Below are 25,872 nucleotides of genomic sequence, written 5' to 3'. Positions count from 1 at the left end.
GTAAATAGATAGAAGTCAATCCTAAACTAACTTAGTATTTTTAGAATCTTCTAGTAGTTGTCTATCTTTAAGTATCTAATTAATCTTATAAAGGCTTATTATAAAGAACTTATTTTCTTAAGGTTTTATAGTGTAATAGAAGGCATTAGCAGAAATAAGTGCAATGCAAGGGGGGGTAAGAGAAGAGGTAATGTTAGGTTAGGTTGATTTTAGGGTTGCGTTAGAAGCAGGTAGGAAAGGGTGAGTAGTAGGAAGTTAGAGTATTCCTTAAATTCTACCTACCTAAGCAGAAGCTAGGCTTTTTCTTCTCTAATATTTATTCTTCTTCTAAAGAGCGTTGCGCCTCTTAATATCCTTCTTAACCTTAGTGTTAATAGTTAGTTATTTTAATTGCACTAAGATAGGTAGAGTAAAATTATATGTTGCTATGTACTTAGCTAGCTATATAATTTAGTTTCGAACTATATCTAGTTAGAGCTAGAAGCAGCGTAGCTACTTAATTCTAATAATACAATTCTATAATCTTAAGTCTATAATAACAAATAGGTAGTTGTAGATCTTGCGGCTGTTAATTGAAAGGTGCAACTAGATATACTAGTTAACCCTTATTTAAACCTGATCTTAAAATCCTTTAACTATAATCTTGAAAGGCAGTCTTTAAATAAGAACCTAAAGTAAACTAGAAATAGTATAAGCAATTGCAGAATTTAGAAATAAGAACCCTTAGGCTCTAGTATTAACTAGCAAATGCAGGCTAACGCTGTAGCCCTTTAAGCAAAGAATAGTAGAAACTTAAAAGTGCTTTCCTCTAAATAAGTGCGATAGATTAATCTTAGCAAGGTCATATTTGTAAATGCCTAGGGCGGAGCGTTTTCCTAGGCTTCGTTGTTTCTTATCTAATCGTCATCTAGATAATATTCTATAGCTTTCTTAAACACTTCTTCTTCTTACACTGCTTCTATCTCTCTTACCTACGGGACTAGGCAGTCGTTCGCGAAGTGTCTAGGCTTGCTATAGTTGTAACAGTTGCCAGGAGTAGCTTAGCTTTCTAGCACTAGTGTCTTTAAGGCAGCCCTAGGTGCACTTAAGAGGGCCTGTGGTGAGGTTAGGGCGGGGTCGGACTTTACTCTATAGGTGGTGGGGCGATACTCCCTTATGTAGTTGACAATTAGCTTAGGTTTCGCCATTAAAGTGTAGGTAGTCTGTCGCTCTAATAATAGTACAATAGAAGCTAATCTCCTTTCTAGCTTATAAGTAGTAAGATGTTTACACATCTTATTAAAAAAGCTATTAAAGAAACGCTTTATAGACATATTAGGAACACGCAGGGCTAGGCTAATCTTCTACTATAGGTAGAAGGGCCACTCTAGTTTAGATACGTGTCCTTTAATAGCTAGACTAATAAAACGAGCTTTAAATTCTAGGAACAGTTCTCTGTCCTTTATAAATAGATAGTAGAAAGTAGCTTAGCTTTCTACCTACTTGTTGCTAGTTACAAAGTATAATTTAAGTAGCTTAATTATTTCCTTTACGTTTTAGAACTAGTACCTATCTACCTTAGATAGGTACTTAGGTTTAAGATATCCCCTAGTATCACCTAACGTGTGACTATACACTATTGCTATCTAGTAGCGTTCTATAAGAAAGTGATCTTTATTTAATATAAGATAGTCTTCTACTTTAGCTTGCTATTATAAGAAGGTAAGGTCTTTCCTATTGCTTAATTAGCTAATAGTAGATAAGATAAGATAGCTTAGTTAGCCACGTAGAGCCTTAGGGGTGGTAGATAGGAACCTTAGTAATTAGCTTAGAGGTTGTCCTACTATTATTAGTAGGTACGATATTATTTTAGAGCTCTATATTCTCTTAAGTTAACTAGCGGACTTAGTCTAATAGGCTAGCTATCTATCGCTAGACGTCCTTTATAGAGAGCTCTAGCTCTAAATTGTCTTCGTCTTCTACTTCCTATAGTAGTAAAGTCTCTAGAGATTCCTAGGCTAGCATCTTGCTAGCTTTCTTCTCTAGAATGGTTTAGTCCTGTATTTAAACTAATTTCTAGGGGGATTCCTTAGAACCTCTAGTTCTTGTAGGGTTAACTATTAGCAATTGCCTCTAAGGTTAATAGGTTATTAGTAGTCTCTATGTCTCTGCCTTAGCGCACTCTACGCAACTTTTCTAAAGTAATCTACCTTACAAGAAGCGCAGAAGTTCTAAACCTAAAGGTCTTAGTTAATAGGAGATCTATAGGATCCTGCCTAAAATAAATGTTAGATGTAACTGTATAAGTACTTAGATTAGTTCTAGATAACTTTAGGGCTTAGACGTGATCTTAAATAAACAGCTGCGATATTGTTTAGAAGCTGTTACTAGCTAGGACAAGACGTTTAATATAATGTAACGGCGCAGGTAAGGCAGGTTAGATCTGTTTTAGTTGTAGGATCACTTAGAGGCATATAGGAGTGCGTGGGATCACAAAGAGCCTAGATTTAACAAGCCACCTATAGGCCTTATACGAAAGGATATCAAAAGTCTATAGAGCTAGCTATAGGGAGTGTCTTAATATATACCTATCCTAGTTAGGTCCGAATTCAGATCTGACCTCGGGCGAATGGCTGATGAAGGGCGGCAGGTACTTCCTCCAATCTGGCTCTGGGATTGGCTCAATACTTGGCGAAGTTGTAACATCGTTACAGCTAAAGCTAGAATAGCTTTTAAAGCTATAAGCTTATAAGGCTAATTAAAATTACTTTATTTACTAAAGCTATTAAAATTAATATTAAAGCCTTCTTCAATAGATATATCTTTACTAAAGTCTAACTCAATTATATAATAATTTAGCTATTTAGTAGTTTTAATAATATAAGTAGTATTATAGCTTAAAAGTAACATAGTAATTCAGTAATATTGATAATATTTTAATAATTTATACGCGTTATATAGTAATAGTATAATTACTTTAGAGGCTACTAGCTTACTTAAAATAAAAATACCAAGCTTTTATACTAAATAAGTATTATTTAGTTACTAGGTTAGTTATAATATTTAGTACTAAGTTATTATATTATAGTACTAACTCTATATAGTTTAGATGTGTCTACACTAATGTAGACTTCTACTAAGTGGTAGGCTAGATAGCCGCTTAGTGGTAGGACGAATAACTTTTGCCCTTCACTCGCGGCCTGGCGCGAGATTGAATCCGCACGAGCCACTGCTGAGCCCAGACCACCTGGGTAGTAACTCTCCATGCCGAGTTAGGAAATGGAAGAATGCCGAGCTGGATGCTGACCACGTTGCTGACCTCGTTGCTGTTGTTGCACGAGCGCAGCGAGACGGTCCGACAGGTGTATAGAGCACCGTGTTCAAAGCGAGAGTGAGATTGACTCTCCCCGGGATTCCTTGTACAGAGCATCCTCTCCAAGCATGTCACACGCACCTCCGCCAAGAGCTAGCCGTGGAGATGAAGCAACATCATTTACTTGACCGTATTCAAGTTGGCATCAATCTGCACAGAGTAGCTTCTGGGAAAAGCATGAATTTGTACATCCCCGAGCAAGAGAGGTTCATACGAGCAGACAGTCGAGTCAACCCAAAGGCCGATATACAATCCGCGTCCAACAGAGCAGTTGTAAAGGTCTGCTCAATGCGATGCAGGGAAGAAGTGCAGGAGTAGCCAGTACTACTCCTTGTTTTGGAATAAGAAAGAGTTCCTAACCATAGTAAACAATGGGAAATTCTAGAGCCGATCAATTGCGGCGACAGGACGACTGCGGTGGATTGTGTTAAGATACTACTAAATGATCCACAGCATCTACGAACAAATTTCTCCTGTTTGACAGGTTGTGCCTGTGTAGAATTCAGCATATGTGTATTTTCTTATTCAAAAAAGAAACCACCCTTGTCTTCTACTCTGATGATGTTACTTAGCACATGTGAGAGTTTGTCGAAAAGAAAAAAGAAAGACATATCATGTTGAAAGGGCAGATTTCATATTCGTCATAACATACAAAACGCCAATTGGATGCAGCCCGTACGCATATTAATCCCTACTACATTAATTCCTTTTACTCCTGGCAGCCCTATTCCTTCTTCTTCACTTGACCCTTGCTAACCTTGACACCCTTTCCCCGGAAATCGTTCGCATCCGGCGCATCACTCTTCCCCAAGCCCAATTCTTCGGCCTCCTTGTCCAGTTGCTTTTTCTGGTTTTTCGCAGCCGCATTCAGGAGATATGGGCGGATCAAGAGGTAGCCGCCCACAATGGCGATAATTCGGAGCCATCTCTGGGCAGTCATTTCTTCGAATGACTTGATTGAGTTGTTGACGAAGCGGTCCTTCCATTCGCCGACATTGTCGAGTATGTAGTCCATGATTGTTGTTGGGTGTAGGCGGGTTGAGGCGCGATGTGTGCGCAGGACGTTGTGTGACTGAAGGCTGGATTGGTTGTTGGGGGTGGTGGATTGAGACAGGCGCAGGTGTATGGGTGGCTTCTGGGATGATGGATTGAGGAGATGTCGATGCAACGCGCTTTCACCACGGCTTAATTGTATTGTTAGGAGAGACGCTATCGGCAGAAATCACGTGCAGCTCTATCGATAAGTAGCTGTGCGAGAAATCACTCAACCACAATCGTGGCATTCCCGTGGCAGAACCACGGGCGGTGAGGCCCCACCGACCCACGAACGCGTCGCGCCCGTCGCCGTATTGCCATTGTTCACGTCGCAACCGCATCGCATCCGCCATTCCACCAAATGGAGTCCAACGATGAGCGCCTCAAATCAGCCCTTTGGTATGCAATAGGCCAGTTCGTCGACGAAAAGTCGTTAGAGAGCGACCTGAACGCAACGCCGCAATTCATTGGTGCTCTGACTGAGCTGGTCTATACTCAAGTTGGTACACAGCGACCCCCGGCCCCCAATGACTGCAACACAGTTGCTAATTCAATTCGCAGCAAACACAGCGCGGGACCTGGAAGTCTTCTCCAAGCACGCCGGACGTAAAACAATCAATCCAGACGATGTTCTCCTCCTCGGCAGACGCAATGAGCAGCTCCAAGCCATGTTGGAAAAGGAGCTAGAGGACATTAGAGCAGCAGAGGGAAGACAGGCAGACGGACAACCAGTTGTCCGCGCACAGCCAGCGGCGGCGGCAAAGAAGCGAGGGAGACCTGCTGGCACTGGCAAGGGAAAGGGGAAAGCTTGATGGCCTGCAGCAGATGGCGGCATCTTGCATGCATTTTCTGGGCGTTTGGGAACTGTACCACGATGACCGCAAATGTGTATCCATAATGACTTGTATGACACGATATTTTCTCTTAGGAACGAGTGATTGATTGATTGATTGACTGTGGTGCCCTAGTGATTTTCAAGTTAATAAGTTTTCGAGTGGTGGTTGAGGCCCCCAAGTACGCTCGAAACGCTGGGGGCCAATCATTCCATCTGTGAGCCAACTTTCCAACACATCAACTGCAAGCACCACCTCTTCTCATCATCACCAATCCATTCCAAAAGCCAAGTCACGCAGACGCAAATGCAGTTCCCAGAGCAATGCCTACAACCAAACAAGCACATTGGTGTCCTCAGGACTCATCAAGCGTTTGTGTGTCGAGCCGCATTGATGCTGTCTCAATCGCATACAAAGCGGGCGATTCTCGCGTTTCTAATGTCGAGACAGTCCACATCGGAGAAGCCGGTCTTCTCTGAACTGCGCTTGTCATCTTCTACACCCCATCGGCACACGCCCTGAAACGAGCACCGTTACTGGATATGCATTCCATCGACTTGGATAATATGCAGTCGCCCGCCCCAGCATACAGTGCCGCCTTTCACCCACATGTGGTGCATATACCTCGGCCCACTGGATTTGCTGCCATGACCAAGAGCGATGATTCGAAACCCTCAAACTATCGATTCGCCAGAGCTGAAACGCTGGAGCACGCCGTTCTACAAGACGAAGCTCCACTTAAAGGTGGCGCGGTTCAGCCTGACTGGTATCCCCACTTCGCCAGGCCGGCACTTCCTGCACGCAACAGACTGCCACGAAAACGTATTCTCGTTCCCTGGCTCCTGTGTACAATATTCTTCCTCATCACCCTCTGGTTTACGTCAATATTGGTTGGCGCACGGTTCTTGTCGATCGTCAGACCAAGCCTCGTTGCACAAGAGATCCACATCTACATTGATGGAGAGTTATTCGAGGCGGAGGCGACGTCTCAAGGATCCCATGCCGCTGCAACTTCTTCCGCCCCGATGCCAAGCCCAACAACACCCAACATAGGCAATGATCTGGGGAGAGCTTCCTCCGACATTGGGGGCAGGATTGCACCGGCGCCTACGGGTTTCGTAACGATGACCACGAGAGCGAGAGCCTGATCAACCCTTTTTCTGATCGAAGTTGCCCCACTCCAAGCGCCCGCACCCTCGCCATGAACAGCCTTGTCATGAACAGCCTCATAAAGGATGCCGACTGTGGATACGTTTTCGCCTTGGACAGAAGCAACTACAGGCTTGCTAGTCATTCATCGTTCTTCATTTCCGTTTTTGAGGGTCCTTTCTGGATTTCCCGTCGAGTTTTCGAATTCTTCCGGTCTTTAGCAAGCCATTTACACGGCTCGGTTAACAAATGCCCGATCTGTGCATGATAATGGCGAGTCGCTACAGGAGCCGCTGATAGTAGCGTTTGGGTGCAGTCGTTGTTTTGAAACAAGCACGGTACAGGCTTGAAACTAGCCACTTCTCCACCCCGATATGCATCTAATTTCGGAAGCCGCCTTTTTCAATATGGTGCATGATGGTTTAACCACATAGAGTAGTGGCACCGCTTCTTGTAGACAAGGCGCTGGCGTGTCGCGACTTGGCTCCCAGGAAAAACAACGTCGTTTCCGCACCCAGCGGCTGGCATAGCGCAAACGGCTGTCAGGAAGGATTCACGGCGGTTCACCCTGATATTCGGAGACAATGCATCCTGCGCAGGTGTCCAAGTCATGTAGAAAGAGATCGGCGTTGGGTGTTTAAAAGCGCTGGGCTGTCGCCAACTTTCTTCATCATCTCAACGGGCCAGTCCTTTCCTTGACACATTCACTTCTCTTGTTCTACCCCATACATTCTTTTGAGTTCATCTTTGTGATCAGGTATCACTCGCAACATCCTCTTTACAAGCCAAACATTGTACATACTTCACATCTACTTCACCATGTTCACCAAGGCCCTCTTGACCACTGTTCTCCTCTCTGCAGTCTCGGCCCATCAGAACCTCCAGCAGTTCTGGGTCAACGATGTCTCTCCTGGCCGTCAGGTCGGAATCCGGATGCCGCCAAGCAACAGCCCCGTTACGGATGTGACGAGTGACGACATTGTCTGCAACGTCGGCGGCTCCAAGGGCTCTGGTGTCAAGACGATCGAAGCTGCCGAAGGCGATACGATCAAGGTCGGCTGGGATAACTCTGGCCACCCCGGTCCTATCACGCACATGCTCTATGGACCTGTCGACGATGCTTCCCAAGCGACTGGTATCGGTGCCGGCTGGTTCAAAATTGACGAGGCAGACTACACAAACGGAAAATGGGCTAGTCTTCTGATGGAACAAGACAACATGACCCACACATTCAAACTCCCTACTGTTCTTGCCGCTGGCGAGTACCTGCTCCGCTCCGAGATGCTGGCACTCCACAGTGCACAGACTAAAGATGGTGCTCAGTTCTATATTGGATGCATGCAGTTGAAGATCAAGGGCACTGGCAGCAAGGGCGCATGCACGCCTCAAATCGAGCTTCCTGGCGCGTACAAGGCCGATGACAAGAATATTTACATCCCCAACTTTTACAACGGCTTCGACGCTACCGACTACAAGGCTCCTGGAGGCCCATTGGCTACTTGCGGTGGTGCCGGCGGTGCTGCTCCTCCAGCCTCAAATACAACAGCCCCCCTTCCGAGCCTTGCTCCGGCTCGTCCTGCCAGTAACAGTACCGTACCTTCAGCAACGCCCATTGTCCCCACGACATTCGCCACGCTCGTTCTGCCTTCTGCAGGCATTACGCCTCCTGTTGGTGCCGTCCCTACCGGCTCTGCGGGAGCAGCGAAGTTATATGAGCAGTGCGGTGGCCAGAACTTCAATGGCCCGACTACGTGCGAGAGTCCTGCAAAGTGCGTCAAACAGAACGACTTTTACTTTCAGTGTGTCAACTAGAGGGTGTCGACGGTACAGCGAGGGGAAATGTGGAGGTGCTAGGTGCGAAGAAGAGACGGTGGATATTCGTGTACATATATTTAGCTTCAATTGAAACATTCATTTTCACACTACTATTCTCAGACATGTTTGTGCGATGACAAGATGCGTGCTCGAGTAAAACGCGTGTGCCGCTTATTGGCACATACGTACGACATGGACAGGCAGGGATATGGACTACAGATCGTACAGCAACTTTACGGCTGTTTCGGACTAGAGCGGTCAGCGTCTCTCATTGGCTGTCTTTTACAGAGATAGTGTAGGCGAGTTTTCAACCTGTGCTTTTCTTTGTTATTTTTCTAGGTCGCGAAAATGAGCTCTCGTATTATTATACATGGATGTGTAGTCTAGCACTACCAGAAAGAGAAAGGTTGGGGATCCTAAATGCCTCAATAGTAAGCAGTAGAGCCTCACAGCATATCACCAAGCTACATGGCGATGGCAAGCTGAAAATAGTAAGGACCCCTTGTATGTTCTGTTGTGCCTCAGAGCGCATGTTAATCATGTAACAACCGGAGAAATCAGGACGTGAAGTGCTGTATGCACTATGCGGGAACGAGATGTTCGAGAATGTCAAAAGCAAGTATGTATGCGCGCCGCAGTCCAGGCATGATGAAGGAAGCGCATGCGACATTGAGAGGTCTGGGCTAGGGCTAGGGCTAGGGCTGACGGCTTGGAATTCACCGCCGAAGCGCAAAAAAAAAAGAAAAAATACAACAAGGAGCGGATTCGACCGTGGCTGCAGGTTCAATAAAGTGTACACGCACGCGCGTTATTCCTTACTCAGGATTTGCGATGCTGTGCGTTAGCGGCACCTTTCTAGGCGCGGCGCCCATGGATTCTGTAAGCCGTGTTTCACAAACGCCGCCAGTCGCGTATGGAGCAAGCCTCGATTACTCCGTTTGCACTGCACAACCCCTCTGCCCCCCTGTGACCAGCTGGCGTTGAAGAGCGCGGGAATACCCAAGACCGAGAGCTTGTTTGCCATTAAGAAGACATTCAAGATACACATAGACCCGCCCGGTGAAACCAGCTTGGAAGGGGGCGCCCGCTGTCGTAACCTTCCCCGCCTCCGAACGGACTAGGGTCGATCATACCTACTCCCTTCCTACACGTCTAGCCCGCACCCTCGACACCACGCTCACGCCACGCTTCCCGCATCGACCTTGCCGTGCAGTCTACGCCTGCCTAGAGCAAGAGTGTAAAAAGTCCCCCACATCGCCGGCACTTGGAGTGTTTGGCAACCCCCAACCGCCCTCAATCGTCCTCACCGCCGACCCCTGCAAACATGGCGGACAAACCTGACAGGCCCGCCAGCACGCACAGTTCCGACAAAGAGGGGGTAAGGGTTCGATTGCTTTGTTTCTATCCCCCTGCTGTACTAGAGCCAGCGTCTCGGATTGCAAGTTTGCTAACAGCTATGCGGCGGTGAAGGATAGTTTCGAAGACGCACCGGAAACCTCCTCCCTCGCCGACTCGCACGAGGAACGGTCACAGTCACGCTCCCGCTCTCTGCTACAACGAAAGTCCTCGTCCTCGACCGTACAAGAGACCAAAACAGACGCGCCTCCATCTGCTCCTGCCGCACCTGCCGCACCTGCAGCCCCCAAGGCTACCAAAGACGAGAGCGAGGACAGCGAAGAGACAGACGAGACAGATGAGTCGGACGAGTCTGAAGAGTCTGAATCGGACAGCGAGCCCGAGAAGACAGAAAAGCCCGAAAAGCCCGAAAAGCCCGAAAAGGTAGAAAGGGTAGAAAAGGTAGAAAAGGTAGAAAAAACAGAAAAGGCAGAAACGACAGAACAGGTAGAAAAGGCAGAAACGCCCAGCGAGGATGCACCGGCCAAAAAGTCGCCTCTGCTCACCGCACATGGTGTGTCGGTAACATCGGACATGGACGATGTGTCGTTGGACGGCGGTATGTATACCTTGTCCCGTTTGAAACCAACAAGCTGCGTGAATGTCAGGTTGCTCGCGTTTCAACGTCGCGAGCGCCCACATTCTTGGCCATGCCTGCCACCTTGCAGCTTGCAGACGTCTGCTAGCACACACGTCCTCATCTCGAGGCTGACACACTGCAGATGGCTCCAAGGCCGTAGGCTCGCCGCCAAAACTACCCGCACGAAACTCCCAAGACTCCACCGCTGCGCTTCAAGGCCTCTCTGGAAGAATGTCCCCCGTCAAGTTCCCCCCACCGCCGCCACCGCCAGCCGCACAAGAGAAACCCGCGCAGGAAAAGCCCGCGCCCGCATCCAGAAAACTTACTGGCCCTTTTGCATGGCTATCGAGGAATAGCTCTAGTAAGAAGCCCGACTCTACATCATCCACAACCGTGTCAGAACGGCGAAACACTGGGGCCTCTATTGCGACTATTGGTAGTAATCATGAGCTCAATTTGAGTAATAGTGATGGGGACGTGGGCTCCAACCGCAAGAGCCAGGGCAGCCTCCGGGACCGTTTCAAGTTCCTACGAATGAGGGAAGAAGCTGGTATAACGTTGGACGAGGCCAACCCAGACGGCAGCCCAAGTACGGTGCCGACCAGGCCAACGAGTATCGGTCAGACCAGTTCGAATGGCGCTGCTGAGGAGGAGCCAGGAAGCCCACCAGCACTCACGAGACAGCCGACGGTCAATCCCAAGCTGGCCCTGCTGTTGAGCCAAAGAAGCCATTCTCAAGGATCGAGTTTGCTGAAGGGGCCTTGTCAATGTACACGTCAAACAGTCGCTCCTTGAGGAAGGTTGTGAGCGTGGACATGTCCCTCATTCCAAGCAACGTTTCGGCGTTCTTTTGCATCAGCACAATACCAAACTTCAGAATCGCCGATTCGAGGCCTTCGCTGAGGATCAAGTCGTAGATGCGCAAAACGAGCTGCAGCGGGAAACGGTATGCGAACAAGGTAAGGAACCATTGTGTGGCATAGAGCTGAGGCTTGACATCCTTGCGGCGCAAATGGCAGTAGAGGGCGGGCTCAAAGTCTTCGAGAAGGCGTTCAAACTGGTAGAGATGCAGGTGGAGTCCAGGCATGTCGTGTACAAACAGGTCACGCAGACCGTATTTGTTCATTAGCGTTACGAAAAGACTGAAGGCTTCTTCTTCGGGCATCTGGTAACGTCAGTAGTGTAACAGGAACAGCATGTGTTTGACTTACGTTGAAAAGCAGAGGCATAGCAATGAAATTCATGCCCTGGGCGTAGCCAACAGCATCGTCATACAGAGCGTAGGCCTTGCAAATACCAAAGAGGCCATCTTGCAAACCAGCCGCCATGACATACTTGGAGTAGCTGGTGCGGGCACCCAAGTCACGCTTGATGACCTTTTCTAGTTTTGAAATGGCAATAGTGCTTTGCCTCTTCTCCGCAGCCTTGGCCTGTGCCTTGACTGGGTCTTCAGAGTTTTCTGTAGAGAGGGGTGGCGAGGCCAGTGGTGCGTTTGTACTTCCAGTGGTTGTGGCTGGGCTCGAGTAGTCTGAGTGAACCGAAGACGATGACGAAGCAATTGACTCCTTTCCGTTTCCGCTTGCCTGTCCATTGCTGAGAGTGGACGTGCTGACGTTCGCATGTTCCTTGTCGGTCCCGCGGGCTACGAGTTCTCTATACGTGACCTCGAGTTCCTCGCTCTTGCTTTGCGCTAGCACTTGCCAAATAACGCCACGGATGACTTGGGGGATTCCGTTTGCAATGGCACGGTTGAGTTCCTCTGCGCTAGTACGAGCGATGGCGGCTGGCCCTTCGTTGACCACAGACTGCCACAGATCCCAGTCCACAGGCTCGGCCGCATCGCCCGCCGGACCAGCCGCGAACCCAGACGCAGTTCCGGGATGTTGATAAGGAGATTTACCGCGCCGATACCCTTGTCAAGGATGCAGTTGCTGTCAAGATTGCACCAGAAACACTGAAGCAGTACACTGCCGAGTGGAAAGAGCAGCAGCGGATCGAAAAGGACCGTGAGACGGAGCTTTCGGGACTCAAAGAAAAGGTTGCTTCTCTGGAGCAAAAGGTTCGGTCATTGGAACACCGCGCCGAACAGTCCGACATGGAACACGTTCAAGTCGCCTCGGAGCTTATCAAAACCAAGGTTCAGAACGAGAGCCTGGAAGAAGAAAACGAGACACTCAGAACCAAGGTAGAGGAGCTGCAGAAAATTGTCGACACACAGCCTGCCGAAGTCGAGGCACGGCTCAAGCACGAAATGGAGACTGTGATGCAGAAGAACATCATTGTGCACAACGAGAACCGCAACCTGGAAGACTCCATGGCCGAAATGGAAAAGGAGCTGGTGGACGTCAAGATGCAGTGGGCCACGGTAAGCACTACAGCTAGTACGGGTCTAGGCACAGCTAACGAAGCGAGCAGATTAACGAAGAGCATGAAGCGCTCAAGCAAAAATGGAACAATGTTTCACAGATGATGAAAAAGTAAGCTTGGGGTTGGAATTCATCACATGTGCATCGGAGGGCGTCTGGGTTGAATTGCATGTAGCACGCAGGCGCCACGACCTATTGGGTACCAGATCTATTCCGTCGCGTCGACCGCCCCTTGATTCGTTTCTAATGTCTATATACACATCATGCGCTCTGTCCGGAATACACCTGGGCAGGGTCTTGTACGTTATTCGCCTTGCTTGGGCGGCCTTGGACCACACGCACCGCTTGGATGCCCAAAGCGCCAACGCACACGGCGGCTGCAGTTTGAGTATGACTCGATTTGGATAGTTTGCATGAGTACAGGAGCAGGGCTTGGGAATTGGCAGTTATAAAGCGAACTGGGGGGGAGGGCATATACGTCTATAGAGCAAGACGCACGGCGTTATTCATTGCTGATTTTGATTCCATGGTTGCGCGCACGCCTGGCGGTGGGTCGTCAATACAACCAAATGACATTACAAAGCCATGATGGACCCATGTGCATGCCGAGTGTAGGCCGGTGCTCTCGCTTTGGTCCTGGCCCCATTTGCATCCCAGCCCAGCCAGCCCAGCCAGTCCAGCCAGTCCAGTGCCTCGACAGCGAGAAACTTGGAACCTCTCGGTTAGCAGGCACTAGTGGCCTTAGCGTGCTAAAGCTGCGTCCAACTCCTCCTTCCTTTCGCCGCGACAAAGATTCCACCACCGACAGCCCACGGCGCGACCAGCTGCCGTTTTTCCCGCCCCCCTCACCGATACCATCTCCCTCGCCATCGGTCTTGTTTCTTCGCTTGAACACTAATCTTCTGGTCGCGCGCATCACGCCATGGCCGCTCCCCCAGACCTCAACGCCATCCTCGCGGCGCTCGGTATGTTTCTCAGAATCTTCAGTCGCCTGCGCCCACGCACATGCTGACCCTCTCCCTCAGCAGCCGGACGGCCTGCAACCACGCCATCCCAGACGCCCCAGCAGCCCCCGGCCGCGCAGCATCCCCCTCCGCAGGGCCTTCCGCCAGGCTTCCCTGGCGCAATGCCCACTGCCACCCCGCCCACGATGCCTGGTGGCTACAACTTCCCCCCTCCCACACACTCTGGCAGCCTTGACCTCAGCGCCATCAAGCCCGTGAGCTCTGGCTCTGTGAGCATCCAGGATGCGCTCGCAAAGGCGCGCGGGTTTGCGGCTCAAAAAGGCCTTGCCCATGAAGCAGCGCGTCCAGGTATTGCTGAACCTTGGTCTGGTTATGGTATCCCAGCGCAAACTTACACGCCTCCAGCTTACCAAGAAGATCCGCGACTCAGCGGACGCCAGCCCTACCGACGTTCTCGGTCGCGTTCGCGCTCTCCGGTGCGCCGTGAACCCGTGCGTGAAAGCTACAATCCATACCGCGACGAGCGCCGTGATGAGCGACGAGGCGGCTATGGTCGTGACCGTGATCGCTCGCCCCCTAGACGTGACACCTTCTCTCCCTCGCAGCAGTACGGGCAAGCTCGTTCGCCGCCTGCTAATGACAACTCTGAGGTGATTCTGATTGACTCGTCGTTGGTTGGTCTTGTCATTGGACGTCAAGGTGAGAGTCTCCGCCGCATTGAACAAGAATCACAGACACGTATTCAATTCATCAACGGCCCCGAATCCGGACCTCAGCGCGAATGCCGCATAACGGGCAGTCCTGGTGCTCGTATCAGTGCCAAGCGCGAGATCAACCGTATCATCGAAGAAAATGGCGGCAACCCTGCTCGTGAGACTGGCCGCAATGCTAGGCCTACTGCCAAGACGGTTGGCCAGCAACAACCCGCGCTTAGAGAGGGTGAGCAGTCTTCGCAGATTATGGTGCCTGATCGTACTGTTGGTCTCATCATCGGCCGTGGTGGTGAGACTATCCGTGATCTGCAAGAGCGCAGTGGTTGCCACGTCAATATCGTTGGTGAAAACAAGAGCGTGAACGGCCTGCGCCCTGTGAACCTCATTGGAAGCCCTGCCGCTGCTGCCTATGCCAAGGAGCTCATCATGGAGATTGTCGATAGTGACACTAAGCAAATGGAAGGCACCGGCAGCCAGCAGCCACCATCGCAGCAACAGTTCAACAGGCGTGATAACTTTGATCCCTACGGTGGTGCTGGTGGCGTTGGCGCCGGCAAGATCAATGACAGCATCCATGTCCCATCTGACGCTGTTGGCATGATCATTGGTAAAGGTATTACGAGCTGACTCGCGTGTTTGCAAGGCCCATACTAACAACACACTAGGCGGTGAAACCATCAAGTCCATGCAGTCGGAGACTGGTTGTAAGATCAATGTTTCGCAAGCCTCTGGCGCTGACATAGAGCGCGAGATTGGCCTTGTCGGAACCCGTCAAGCCATTGATGATGCCAAACGAGCCATCTGGGAGAAGGTCGATCAAGTGGTGAGTTTGCTCAAGCCACGTCTTTTTTTGACACTGTGCTAACAGAAGCCAGCGGGAGAAGAACAACTCGCGCCGACGTGACAACGGCAACCAAGACAATGGCTACTCACATCAACAGGCACCCTCCTATGGACAGACTGCTGCGCCAGCGCAGGCCCCTCCAACGGCTGCACCAGCTGCGGGTGGTGCCGCTGCTGACCCATATGCCGTCTATGGCGGCTACCAGAACTACCTAGCCATGTGGTATGCATCCATTGCACAGCAACAACAGGGCAGCCAAGGTGCCCAGGGACCTCCCGGCGCATAGTCGCCACCTAGTCGCTGTGACCGATGCACATCTTGCTGAACTTCGCCGAATACTGCATGTTTGCATGACCCATGCTTGGATCTTTGCTGCGCCTGGCATGATTACTATACCCGATTTCCTGGACTTTTTTTCGACTTCTTGATCTGCGCATACCCGATGTTTTTCATGACCTGCGGATGATTCATTTGCACTTCATGCCCTCCCCACCTCTGGCTGTCGTCGAGCACACCGTATTCGATAATGTGGCTTTTGACTGTGCTTGCGAGCGGACATGGTTATCGTCGTCGCTGCCTTGCGTGAGCCGATCATCGATTGATCTTTGTCTGCCGTATGGATGACTGCTGCCAACCACCAAGCCTACGTACGGATCACGCCGATAGCTGTGCGTCCATGTTACCATTGCCACATCATGATCGATGGTGCATCGTCTCGGCTTGTCAAGCCCATCTTGCGAGGTCCCCACCGTTTACATATACGTCTGCTATCTGATTGCGTGTATCATGCGTTCGCCCTCGGTACATGCATTATCTGCAAGGACGCCTTGGACTATGCGCAGGACCCTTTTTTTTTCTCAACAAAAGCATTTGCTGCCTCTATGCGCGTTCCTTGTCGCATGCGAACCCCCGGTTATTGTTTGCCCTCTGCAGATGACTTGTGGTTGGTTGCAAATTGCTATGGATAGTAGTTTGAACTACATGTACATACATGGGTTGTAGGGGCACAGGGGCAACATTTTCCTTTCTCGTCCTGTACAATACATAACTAGAAAAGGAGCCACTGCGCTATGTAGCTTGCTCTGACCAGAAATCATTCCTCTTTTGCGCGAAGAAAAAAAAGATCATGTCTATCTCGGCTGCTTGCGATGTGTGATTATAACACGTGACAGGGAATCCCTGGTCGGCAAACTCCTCCTCCCATGACAGCGGACTTCGCCATTCGCAGCGGCGCCACGCCCCAAGACTGAATTCAGCGACCGCTCACGTGCGCGTCGCAAAGCTGCGAGGTGGGGCAACGTATGGAGGGGCATAGGGTATCGGCGAGCTCCGCAGACGCGTCCGCAGATAAGACTGCAACACGTCGACGCTGATTCGCGCAGCTGCCGTTGGTTGCTGGACTGCATTACCCAACTGACAGCTTTTAGTCTCCAATGTAGCCCACCGCGGGACATGTTCTAGCAGAGTCACATCTAGCTTGCTCTCCGTCCGTTCCCCACACACAGCGTCTGGACGAAGGACCCTGGGGAGCCAGCCGTGTGCTTTCTGAAAGGGACAAGCTTGCAGCACCCTTTTCTGTGATACCGTTGTCTTCCTCCCGCTTGCTTTTTCTTTCTCCTCTTTTCCCTTTCTCGCTTCATTTGCGGTGCGTTGGTGTTCCCTCTCCTCTACACCTTCGTTTCCCTCGCCCTTCGTCCTCGGCCAGACACGGCAGTCGTAGCGTGGCGACCATGGCACCAGGACTTACTTCTCCACAACCTGCTGTGTCGAGCGATGCGCTCAAGTCGCTCAATCAAGTCACGGCCGACTACGACGATACGCTGCGCTTCTACCTGAATGGAACAAAGGTCGTGTTGGATACTGCAGACCCTGAAGTCACTCTGCTCGAGTATCTGAGGGGAATTGGGTTAACGGGCACGAAGCTGGGATGTGCTGAGGGCGGGTGTGGTGCGTGTACTGTGGTATGTTTGATTGTTTGCCACTTTACACTCTTGTGGCTGGGTGAACAAGAGAGAACTGACGGGCTGCCAGGTCGTATCACAATTCAATCCGACTACAAAAAAGATCTACCACGCCTCGGTAAACGCATGCCTAGCGCCCCTTGTCAGCGTAGACGGAAAGCACGTAATAACTGTCGAGGGAATTGGCAATGTCAAGCGACCACATCCGGCGCAGGAACGCATAGCCAAGGGCAATGGCAGCCAGTGCGGGTTTTGCACACCAGGCATCGTCATGTCCTTGTATGCTCTACTCCGTAACAATGTTGGGCCGTCCGAACTCGAGGTTGAGGAAGCCTTTGACGGCAACCTTTGCAGATGTACGGGGTACAGGCCAATATTAGATGCAGCGCAGAGCTTTAGCGTTCCCAATGGCTGTGGTATGGCAAAGGCCAATGGTGGCGGCGGATGCTGTATGGAGAAAAACGGCGGAAATGGCGGAGGATGCTGCAAGAGTAATGGGACAGATGGGGAGGAGCAACCGATCAAGAGGTTCACGCCGCCTGGATTCATCGAATACAAGCCCGACACAGAACTCATCTTCCCTCCACAGTTGCGGAAACACGAGTTCAAGCCTCTGGCATTTGGAAACAAGAAGAAGAGATGGTATAGGCCGACGACTTTGCAGCAATTACTGGAGATCAAGGATGCGTATCCCTCAGCAAAGCTGATTGGTGGTTCGACGGAGACACAGATTGAGATCAAGTTTAAAGGCATGAACTACAATGCGTCAGTGTTTGTGGGCGATATCCCAGAGCTACGCCAGTTTAAGCTGCATGATGATCATCTCGAGATTGGCGGAAACGTTGTCTTGACTGATCTTGAAGAAATCTGTAAAGAGGCTTTGACGCACTACGGACCAACACGGGGCCAGCCATTTGCCACAATCTTAAAGCAGATTCGGTATTTTGCGGGAAGGCAGATCAGAAATGTGGGCACACCAGCGGGTAACCTTGCAACGGCGAGTCCCATTTCAGATCTTAACCCCGTCTTTGTCGCTACGAATTCTACGCTGGTTGCGAAGAGCCTCAAGGAGACAACGGAAATACCAATGTCAAGCTTCTTCAAAGGCTATAGACAAACAGCGTTGCCACCAGATGCAGTTATCGCGAGCCTGAAGATTCCAGTTGCACGAGAAAAGGGCGAGTACATCCGCGCATACAAGCAGGCAAAGAGGAAGGACGACGATATTGCGATTGTAAATGCCGCGTTGAGAATCTCCCTGGACGAGCAACATACCGTTGAGAGCGTGGACTTGGTGTACGGCGGCATGGCACCCACAACAACACAAGCGCGAAAGGCAATGGAGTTCCTCAAAGGAAAGAAATTCACCGAGCTGCAAACACTCGAAGGAGTGATGGATCAACTTGAACATGATTTCGACCTGCGCTTTGGTGTACCCGGCGGTATGGCGACTTACAGAAAGTCACTTGCACTCAGCTTCTTTTACAAGTTCTACCACGAAGTATTAGCTGAGCTACACGCTGAAGAGATTGAGGTCGATACCCAGGCAATCGGAGAGATTGAAAGAGAAATCAGCAAGGGAAAGAAGGATGAGAAGGCTGCAGAGGCGTACATTCAGAATGAGGTCGGCCAGTCGAAGAACCACGTTGCTGCTATGAAGCAGTGCACGGGAGAAGCGCAATATACAGACGACATTCCATTGCAACGGAACGAGCTTTATGGCTGCTTGGTACTTTCGACAAAAGCGCATGCGAAGCTACTGTCGGTAGATGCGGAGGCTGCTTTGGGATTGCCCGGCGTTGTCTCGTACGTTGACCACCGGGATCTTGCCTCGCCCGAGGCCAACTGGTGGGGAGCACCAGCTTGCGACGAGACATTTTTTGCGGTCGACGAAGTCTTTACTGCAGGTCAGCCAATTGGTATGATTCTGGCAGACACAGCCAAACATGCGGAGCAAGCTGCACGCGCAGTCAAGATCGAGTACGAAGAGCTTCCGGCTATCTTTACAATCGAAGAGGCTATTGAGCACGAAAGCTTCTTCAATCACTTCCGTCACATCAAAAAGGGAGATACCGAAAAGGCATTCGCCGAGGCTGACCACGTCTTCACTGGCGTCGCGCGGATGGGTGGCCAGGAACACTTCTATCTTGAGACGCAGGCGTGTCTGGCCGTTCCAAAGCCCGAGGATGGAGAGATGGAAATTTTCAGTAGTACGCAAAACCCCGCTGAGACACAGGCCTATGTATCCAAAGTGGTCGGTGTCGCTGCTAACAAAATTGTCACTCGCGTCAAGCGCATGGGTGGCGGCTTTGGTGGGAAGGAGACACGTTCAATTCAGCTCGCTGGTATCGTGGCTTGTGCAGCGAACAAGGTCCGCAAACCTGTACGCTGCATGCTTAATCGCGACGAGGACATTATGACATCTGGACAGCGACATCCCTTCCTCGGTCGCTGGAAGGTCGCCGTCAACAAGGACGGCAAGATCCAAGCTCTAGACGCAGATGTTATTTGTAACGGAGGCTGGAGTCAAGATCTTTCTGGTGCCGTTGTCGAGCGCTCCCTTTCGCACATTGACGGCGTCTACTCGATACCCAACATCCATGTTCGCGGCCGCGTTGCAAAGACAAACACCGTCTCCAACACGGCATTCCGTGGTTTCGGTGGTCCACAAGGAATGTTCATTGCTGAGACATACATGGAAGAAATTGCGGATCATCTAAAGATACCAGTCGAGCGGCTGAGAGAGATCAACATGTACTCTCCCGAAACAAACATGGTCACACACTTCAATCAGGAAATCAAGGATTGGTATGTTCCTCTCATGTACAAGCAGGTTCAGGAAGAATCCCGCTATGCTGAGCGTCGCAAAGAGATCGAGGAATGGAACAAGACACACAAATGGAACAAGCGCGGTCTTGCCATTGTACCGACCAAGTTCGGTATCTCATTTACCGCGCTTTTCCTCAACCAGGCCGGTGCGCTCGTACATATCTATCACGATGGAAGCGTCCTTGTCGCGCATGGCGGCACAGAGATGGGCCAGGGACTACACACCAAGATGACACAGATTGCTGCTCAGACGCTCGGTGTACCACTCCAAGACGTGTTTATCAGCGAGACGGCTACAAACACAGTTGCAAACACATCTTCTACTGCCGCATCAGCGTCCTCTGACCTGAACGGGTACGCCATCCATAACGCGTGTGTACAGCTGAACGAGCGTCTTGCTCCATTCAAAGAAAAACTGGGACCCAAGGCGACTATGAAGGATCTCGCCCACGCAGCGTACTTTGACCGCGTCAACCTCTCTGCTCAGGGGTTCTACAAGACACCCGACATTGGCTATGTCTGGGGTGCCAACACCGGACAGATGTTCTTCTACTTTACCCAGGGTGTTGCTGCTGCCGAAGTCGAAATCGATACCCTGACGGGTGACTGGACCTGTCGACGCGCAGATATCAAGATGGATGTCGGTCGCTCAATCAACCCGTCCATCGACTACGGCCAGATTGAAGGTGCGTTTGTGCAGGGCCAAGGGCTGTTTACTACAGAGGAGTCATTGTGGTTGAGAGGAACGGGTGGCATTGCAACAAAGGGGCCAGGAAACTACAAGATTCCTGGTTTCAGGGACATTCCGCAGGAGTTCAATGTCAGTTTGCTAAAGGACGTGAACTGGGAGAATCTGAGGACTATTCAGAGGAGTAGGGGTGTGGGTAAGTGGTCACTTTTTCTATTTTGACTATGCTTCATGAGAGCAATTTGCTGATATGATACAGGTGAACCACCACTTTTCATGGGTAGTTGCGTCTTCTTCGCCATTCGCGATGCTCTTCGATCTGCTCGCGCACAGTTTGGCGAAACTTCGGTTCTGCACCTCACGTCTCCTGCCACGCCCGAACGCATTCGGATCAGCTGCGCGGATCCGATTTTGAAGCGCGCGTGGGTGGAGCCACAAGAGGGCGAGAAGAGCTTTTTCATTAGTATCTGAAGGAATCAGATTCTCAGGTGTTTGGGGATCGTGTATAGTAGTACATCATCATTGCTTCAATGGAGTACCGTGATCATCAGAGATCCTTTTCAAGTGAACCATCAAAGAACACACAGCTGCAACGCACAAATGCATGCACAAATCAAGGGGTTTCCACATCGATATTCTGATCTCGATGTAAAGTGGCAACAAGGGTTATGAGATGAGGTCGCTAGCGCGATCGCATGCCGATCCGCATCTAGGTACACCATCGTCATCTCAGTTCAATGACGTCGTCTGTCGCGAGCTCGACGCGTTAGCCCACCATGGCGCTCAAGGAGCAAAATCGCTTGTTTCAGCCTCTTCCTTTTTGTATCTGCTGCTTAAGTACGGCTACACCACCAAATTCTCAAGCACATGCTCCGTTCCTTTCACATCAGCGTTAGCCTTGGCGTCGCATATCGAACTACACCACGACTTTATGCGCCATCCTACCTACAGCAATCGAGCGTAATTTTGTCTCGCTTCCCCACAATGCCTCCCAAACGGAAGAGGTCGGCAGTTGCAACTGCCCCAGCTAATGCAGATAGCCCTCCGTTACCCCCTGGCAGGTCTCAAATTCGCAAAACAGAGGTGCCATTGCCACCCAATGTTCCAAGGCCAGCACGTCGCCAATCATCTCGTGGGATTAAAGCTGAAAAGATGGATCCTAGTTTCAACCCTGATATTCTTGACGGAGCTGCTGCGTTGCGCGCTTCGCCTGATGCACATGAAGACGCACCGATAGAGTCCGTCCTAAAGCCCCCAGTTAGCGACGGGGCGAAGGAAGAAAACAATGCATTAGACACGGAAATGGCAGACAAAGAATATCCCTCGTCTGCTGCAAAAGGCGGCACGCCTGCAGCTTCTGCAACGAAGAACAGGCGAAAGAAGGCCGGTGCCCAGCAAATCAAAGTGGAAGGAGAAGAAACCACCAATATCCGGGCCTCGGACGGTGGTACTGAGAACAGCGCGGTACCTGCAGCTGACACTGGGGTCCCCGGTGATCCTGAAAATGCCGACGGCGCAGAGGCGGATGAGGGCGACGAGCTAGAGTTCAAAGAAGCCTTGTCGAGACCCCCACCCGTCAACTCTGAATACCTTCCTCTTCCGTGGAAAGGGCGTCTTGGATATGTATGCATCCTGCATGCACTCTTTTTAACACAGGCTAACGCGTGTGCATACAGGCTTGTCTCAATACGTACCTGCGCAGCGCCAATCCTCCTGTCTTCAGTTCCAGAACTTGCCGAATCGCGAGCATCATTGAACATCGCCATCCCCTGAGAGACCCCTCCCAGGCCGAACATGCCACTAAAAACCGACCTGACAAAGATCAGCCGGCGGATGTTGCGCGAGGCATGAAGTATGTCGAAGAGATAGGCCTCGCCAATGCGCGGGACGTGAGTAAGATGGTGCGCTGGAACGACAAGTACGGCATCAAATTTATGCGGTTGAGTAGCGAGATGTTCCCATTCGCGAGCCACGAAGAGTATGGATACAGGCTTGAGCCATTCGCGGCTGATACGCTGCGCGAAGTGGGCAAAGTAATTGCCGAGCTGGGCCACCGAGTAACCACTCATCCAGGTCAGTTTACGCAGTTGGGCTCGCCACGGAAACAGGTCATCGACAATGCATTTCGCGATCTCGAGTACCACAACGAGATGCTTTCTCTGTTGAAGTTACCAGAGCAGCAAAATCGAGACGCTGTCATGATTTTGCATCTCGGAGGAGCATATGGTGATAAACCGGCTGCCATTGAGAGATTCAAGGAGAACTACGCAAAACTTCCTCAGGGCGTCAAGAATCGACTGGTTCTTGAGAATGACGACGTTGTTTGGTCGGTGCACGAATTGCTTCCTCTGTGCGAGGAGCTCAACATTCCATTTGTGCTCGACTATCACCATCACAATATCATTTTCGACGAGACTCAGATTCGCGAAGGCACAAAGGACATTATGGAACTTTACCCTCGCATTCTTGAGACATGGCACAAGAAGGGTATCACGCCCAAGATGCACTACTCGGAGCCCACGCCCGCTGCCATCACTCGCACGGCACGCAGAAAGCACTCACCTCGTGTTATGACGCTCCCACCTTGTCCTGATACCATGGACTTGATGATAGAAGCAAAAGACAAAGAGCAGGCGGTGTTTGAGCTGATGCGGACTTTTAAGCTACCAGGGTTTGACACTTTTAGCGATATCCTACCTCACACGAGGGGAGATGAGAACAGACCATGGAAACCCAAGGTCAAGAAGGCGCCCAAAAAGAGCAAGAAGAAGAAGAAGAACATGGATGATGTAGATGACGTTCAGGCAAAGATTGAAGACGATGAAGAAAAGGAGGAGGAGGAGGAGAAGCCTCCAGCAGTGGTCCCAGACGAGGAAGTGGGCATGGGAGGGCCAGAGGGACGAGTGTACTGGCCTCCAGGAATGGAGGACTGGCTCCGACCCCCAAAACGCATTGTCAAGAAAAAGGAAGACAGCGGCACTATACCAGCAAAGAAGAAGCGCAAGACGGCAGGTGACGCGGCGTCTATGGCCAGTTCGTGTGGTCCAGTGGAAGATGTCGAGACAGCGATAAAGACGGCAGCCAAGAAGTCTGCGCCGGGTAAGCGGGCTGCAGCAAAGGGTACCAAGAAGAAAGCAGCAGCTAAGGCCGTGCCAACACCTTCAGCATCTGACGAGGACGAAGATCAGCTTAGCTCGCCCCCGCTCAGCGATGTAGGGACCGAGGACGAGGCTCCTGCCGTGCAGAAGCGAGCTGCACGGGCTGGCTCGACACGGCAGAAGTCTAGCAGGGCCAGGGCTCGGGTAAGCTACAAGGAAGAGGACGTGGAGGAAATCAACGTGTAAGCGTGTGGGCAGACATAGATACTAGGCGAGATGACACAAAATGCATGTATGAATACATGGAGGACAGATTTCAGACCCTTTGATCCGAGCCAATTTCTGTCATGACCGATGAGAGAGAGAGAGAAAAAGGGGGGTTGTATAATGAGTGTTTGCAATGCGAAACCAACCAAAAAAAAAGTCCGAAGTAGGCTGCGACGATGATTTCCTTGCCCGCTTCAGACAGGTAACCCGTCCCCCGCCCTGTTAGTATGGATGGTCATGCCAACCAGTCAATCAGTCAGTCAGTCAGTCAGTCCGCCAGTTCAGCTGGGCCAGCCACACTCAAAACCCACACTTAACCGCCTTTGTACTGTTGTCCCGCAAGACTCGCGACTCAAAACTTTGCTTGTTTCTCCCGTGGATATTGTGAAATTGCATGGCATTTATGCGCCCCGTGCTCTTGGCTGACACTCTCTCGTATTGTTGTTGTCCGGGGTGTGTGTGTGTGTGTGTGTGCCCAAGAAGCTATGAAGACAGAGGACGTATGTATGTGTGTATGTATGCATGTATGTAGGTCTGTACGTGGGGTATGGGAAGCGCGGTTGGCTATCTATTTACCTTCCCAAGATAGCCTAGGAGAAAAAAGTTTCGACATGTGTGTGGGTGAACATGCGTTCCGTGGTGGTCATGATGAAGCAAGGACATGCCTACATGTTTTCTTTTTCTTTTTCTTTTTGGTAGTCATGCTTTCTCATCCTTGCCTTATTCTTTTACTGTTTTTTTCTCTCTTTCCATGATGATTCATTGTGGCATCAATTGCAAGTTTACTTTGAATTGGCATGAAGCTCGTATTTATCAACCATGTTTATGTGATGACAATGTTAATAACAAGAATGATCATAATAATAACTAATCATAAAGTGGGTGAAACTTTATTCATGACGGCGGGACATGGAGATTTGGAACAGGCAAAAAACTTGGCAACTTCCAGAACGCTTCGTCGAAGCGGCAGCAGGCCCAATTCATGGCTGCAAGTAGCGCAACGATTACTTAGCCGACGATTGCCGCAACATCCCGCAGCCGTCAGCATCGTCGTCATCATCAGCAGCCATCAGCGGCAGGCAACTTGTTCTGTGTGCCTTCGATTGCATACCCCACGCCGGAAGGCGGGACAGGGAGGGCAGCGGGCGGGCGTTGGTTTGGCGCGTCTCTGGAGTCATGTTTTTTTTGGGGGGGGGGGGGCTACAGTATGTATGGGTTGTGATGGTGGCAGCATTGTGCGTTGGGGGCTTGGCCTTGGCGCTCGTGTTGACTTGGAGCAGTGGTGGCAGGACAGCATGAATATGGGCGACGGGTTTGGGCTACATACGGGTACGGCGGGCATGCGGGGTGTGCCATGTCTCTGTGCGTGTATGCGTGTATGCGAGTGTGGTGCGGACAAGCAGGACCAAAAAGCGAGGTGTGGGTGAGGGGTAAGTAAGGGTAGGGGAGCAGGAGTGCCAACGTCGACTACGACTACTGCTGGTGCTACTGCTGCTGTGGTGTGCGGATCAAGCAGGCACAATCACAGCGCATAAAGGGAGCTATCGATTAAGCTATCGATGCAGACGCAGGAGCTGGCGGATGAAGGTTGCGCCGTGTGTCGTGAGTGGCTGTGTGCTTCAGGTGTAGTGTGGGGTGGGGGGTTGGCAGCTGTGGTCGGAGGACATGGCTGGAAGAGTAAAGGCGTGTGTTGTTGGTGTGGCTGTTTTGGCGAGGGCATGCTCAGGCACAGGCGCTTTTTTTGGAACAATTGTTATTTTGACCTTGGAATTAGCATCCCACAATGGCGGCATGGTGGACGGTATGGCGACATTCGAGGGCTTGGTATGTGGCAGAGGGACAAGGGCGTTATCAGTGGACATGGCCATGGGATCACTGTGGGCTTCGACTCGTATTGTGTTCCCGGATGTCCCGTTAGCCGGGCAAATCGTCATAGTATTTTTTTTCGCACTGGATGGATGCGCGCCTGGGCCGGCTGTCAT

The 25,872-nt window shown here is 50.7% G+C and overlaps 11 protein-coding genes across 11 annotated transcripts; 8 read left to right on the top strand and 3 right to left on the bottom strand.

The window, feature by feature from the left end:
* Positions 1-1,807: 1,807 nt before the first annotated feature.
* On the bottom strand, positions 1,808-4,448 carry SETTUDRAFT_45111 (uncharacterized protein; the record flags this gene model as incomplete). The annotated part of the gene is made up of 2 exons (XM_008023152.1): positions 4,110-4,448; positions 1,808-1,819 (listed from the first exon to the last, which is right to left on the bottom strand). The coding sequence occupies exons 1-2, from the start codon at positions 4,365-4,367 to the stop codon at positions 1,808-1,810; spliced, it is 270 nt and encodes an 89-aa protein (XP_008021343.1). The 5' UTR covers positions 4,368-4,448.
* Positions 4,449-4,651: 203 nt separating this feature from the next.
* SETTUDRAFT_125133 (uncharacterized protein) lies at positions 4,652-5,266 on the top strand. The gene is made up of 2 exons (XM_008023352.1): positions 4,652-4,890; positions 4,949-5,266. The coding sequence occupies exons 1-2, from the start codon at positions 4,749-4,751 to the stop codon at positions 5,197-5,199; spliced, it is 393 nt and encodes a 130-aa protein (XP_008021543.1). The 5' UTR covers positions 4,652-4,748; the 3' UTR covers positions 5,200-5,266.
* A 601-nt stretch (positions 5,267-5,867) lies between these two features.
* SETTUDRAFT_24934 (uncharacterized protein) lies at positions 5,868-6,368 on the top strand (the record flags this gene model as incomplete). The annotated part of the gene is made up of 1 exon (XM_008023029.1): positions 5,868-6,368. The coding sequence occupies one exon, from the start codon at positions 5,868-5,870 to the stop codon at positions 6,366-6,368; it is 501 nt and encodes a 166-aa protein (XP_008021220.1).
* Positions 6,369-7,188: 820 nt separating this feature from the next.
* On the top strand, positions 7,189-8,181 carry SETTUDRAFT_144891 (carbohydrate-binding module family 1 protein; the record flags this gene model as incomplete). Its single annotated transcript, XM_008023351.1, has 1 exon — positions 7,189-8,181. One exon carries the CDS (start codon positions 7,189-7,191, stop codon positions 8,179-8,181), a length of 993 nt encoding a protein of 330 aa, XP_008021542.1.
* Positions 8,182-9,508: 1,327 nt separating this feature from the next.
* On the top strand, positions 9,509-10,806 carry SETTUDRAFT_24932 (uncharacterized protein; the record flags this gene model as incomplete). Its single annotated transcript, XM_008023028.1, has 4 exons — positions 9,509-9,562; positions 9,655-10,138; positions 10,302-10,683; positions 10,737-10,806. 4 exons carry the CDS (start codon positions 9,509-9,511, stop codon positions 10,804-10,806), a joined length of 990 nt encoding a protein of 329 aa, XP_008021219.1.
* Positions 10,807-10,850: 44 nt separating this feature from the next.
* Positions 10,851-11,750, bottom strand: SETTUDRAFT_24931 (uncharacterized protein; the record flags this gene model as incomplete). The annotated part of the gene is made up of 3 exons (XM_008023027.1): positions 10,851-11,324; positions 11,371-11,672; positions 11,723-11,750. The coding sequence occupies 3 exons, from the start codon at positions 11,748-11,750 to the stop codon at positions 10,851-10,853; spliced, it is 804 nt and encodes a 267-aa protein (XP_008021218.1).
* A 125-nt stretch (positions 11,751-11,875) lies between these two features.
* Positions 11,876-12,640, top strand: SETTUDRAFT_24930 (uncharacterized protein; the record flags this gene model as incomplete). Its single annotated transcript, XM_008023026.1, has 3 exons — positions 11,876-11,912; positions 11,974-12,524; positions 12,575-12,640. The coding sequence occupies 3 exons, from the start codon at positions 11,876-11,878 to the stop codon at positions 12,638-12,640; spliced, it is 654 nt and encodes a 217-aa protein (XP_008021217.1).
* Positions 12,641-13,447: 807 nt separating this feature from the next.
* SETTUDRAFT_101999 (uncharacterized protein) lies at positions 13,448-15,333 on the top strand (the record flags this gene model as incomplete). Its single annotated transcript, XM_008023350.1, has 4 exons — positions 13,448-13,490; positions 13,554-14,816; positions 14,869-15,026; positions 15,079-15,333. 4 exons carry the CDS (start codon positions 13,448-13,450, stop codon positions 15,331-15,333), a joined length of 1,719 nt encoding a protein of 572 aa, XP_008021541.1.
* Positions 15,334-16,574: 1,241 nt separating this feature from the next.
* SETTUDRAFT_166689 (uncharacterized protein) lies at positions 16,575-21,072 on the top strand. Its single transcript, XM_008023349.1, has 3 exons — positions 16,575-17,008; positions 17,079-20,721; positions 20,785-21,072. Exons 1-3 carry the CDS (start codon positions 16,778-16,780, stop codon positions 20,994-20,996), a joined length of 4,086 nt encoding a protein of 1,361 aa, XP_008021540.1. The 5' UTR covers positions 16,575-16,777; the 3' UTR covers positions 20,997-21,072.
* A 437-nt stretch (positions 21,073-21,509) lies between these two features.
* SETTUDRAFT_158324 (uncharacterized protein) lies at positions 21,510-23,869 on the top strand (the record flags this gene model as incomplete). The annotated part of the gene is made up of 2 exons (XM_008023348.1): positions 21,510-22,148; positions 22,202-23,869. 2 exons carry the CDS (start codon positions 21,510-21,512, stop codon positions 23,867-23,869), a joined length of 2,307 nt encoding a protein of 768 aa, XP_008021539.1.
* A 1,640-nt stretch (positions 23,870-25,509) lies between these two features.
* On the bottom strand, positions 25,510-25,872 carry SETTUDRAFT_36307 (uncharacterized protein; the record flags this gene model as incomplete). Its single annotated transcript, XM_008023089.1, has 1 exon — positions 25,510-25,872. The coding sequence occupies one exon, from the start codon at positions 25,870-25,872 to the stop codon at positions 25,510-25,512; it is 363 nt and encodes a 120-aa protein (XP_008021280.1).

The sequence above is a fragment of the Exserohilum turcica genome, assembly GCF_000359705.1.
Source record: "Exserohilum turcica Et28A unplaced genomic scaffold SETTUscaffold_10, whole genome shotgun sequence".
NCBI classification, from domain to species: domain Eukaryota; kingdom Fungi; phylum Ascomycota; class Dothideomycetes; order Pleosporales; family Pleosporaceae; genus Exserohilum; species Exserohilum turcicum.
This window is presented reverse-complemented; position numbering and strand designations above follow the sequence as displayed.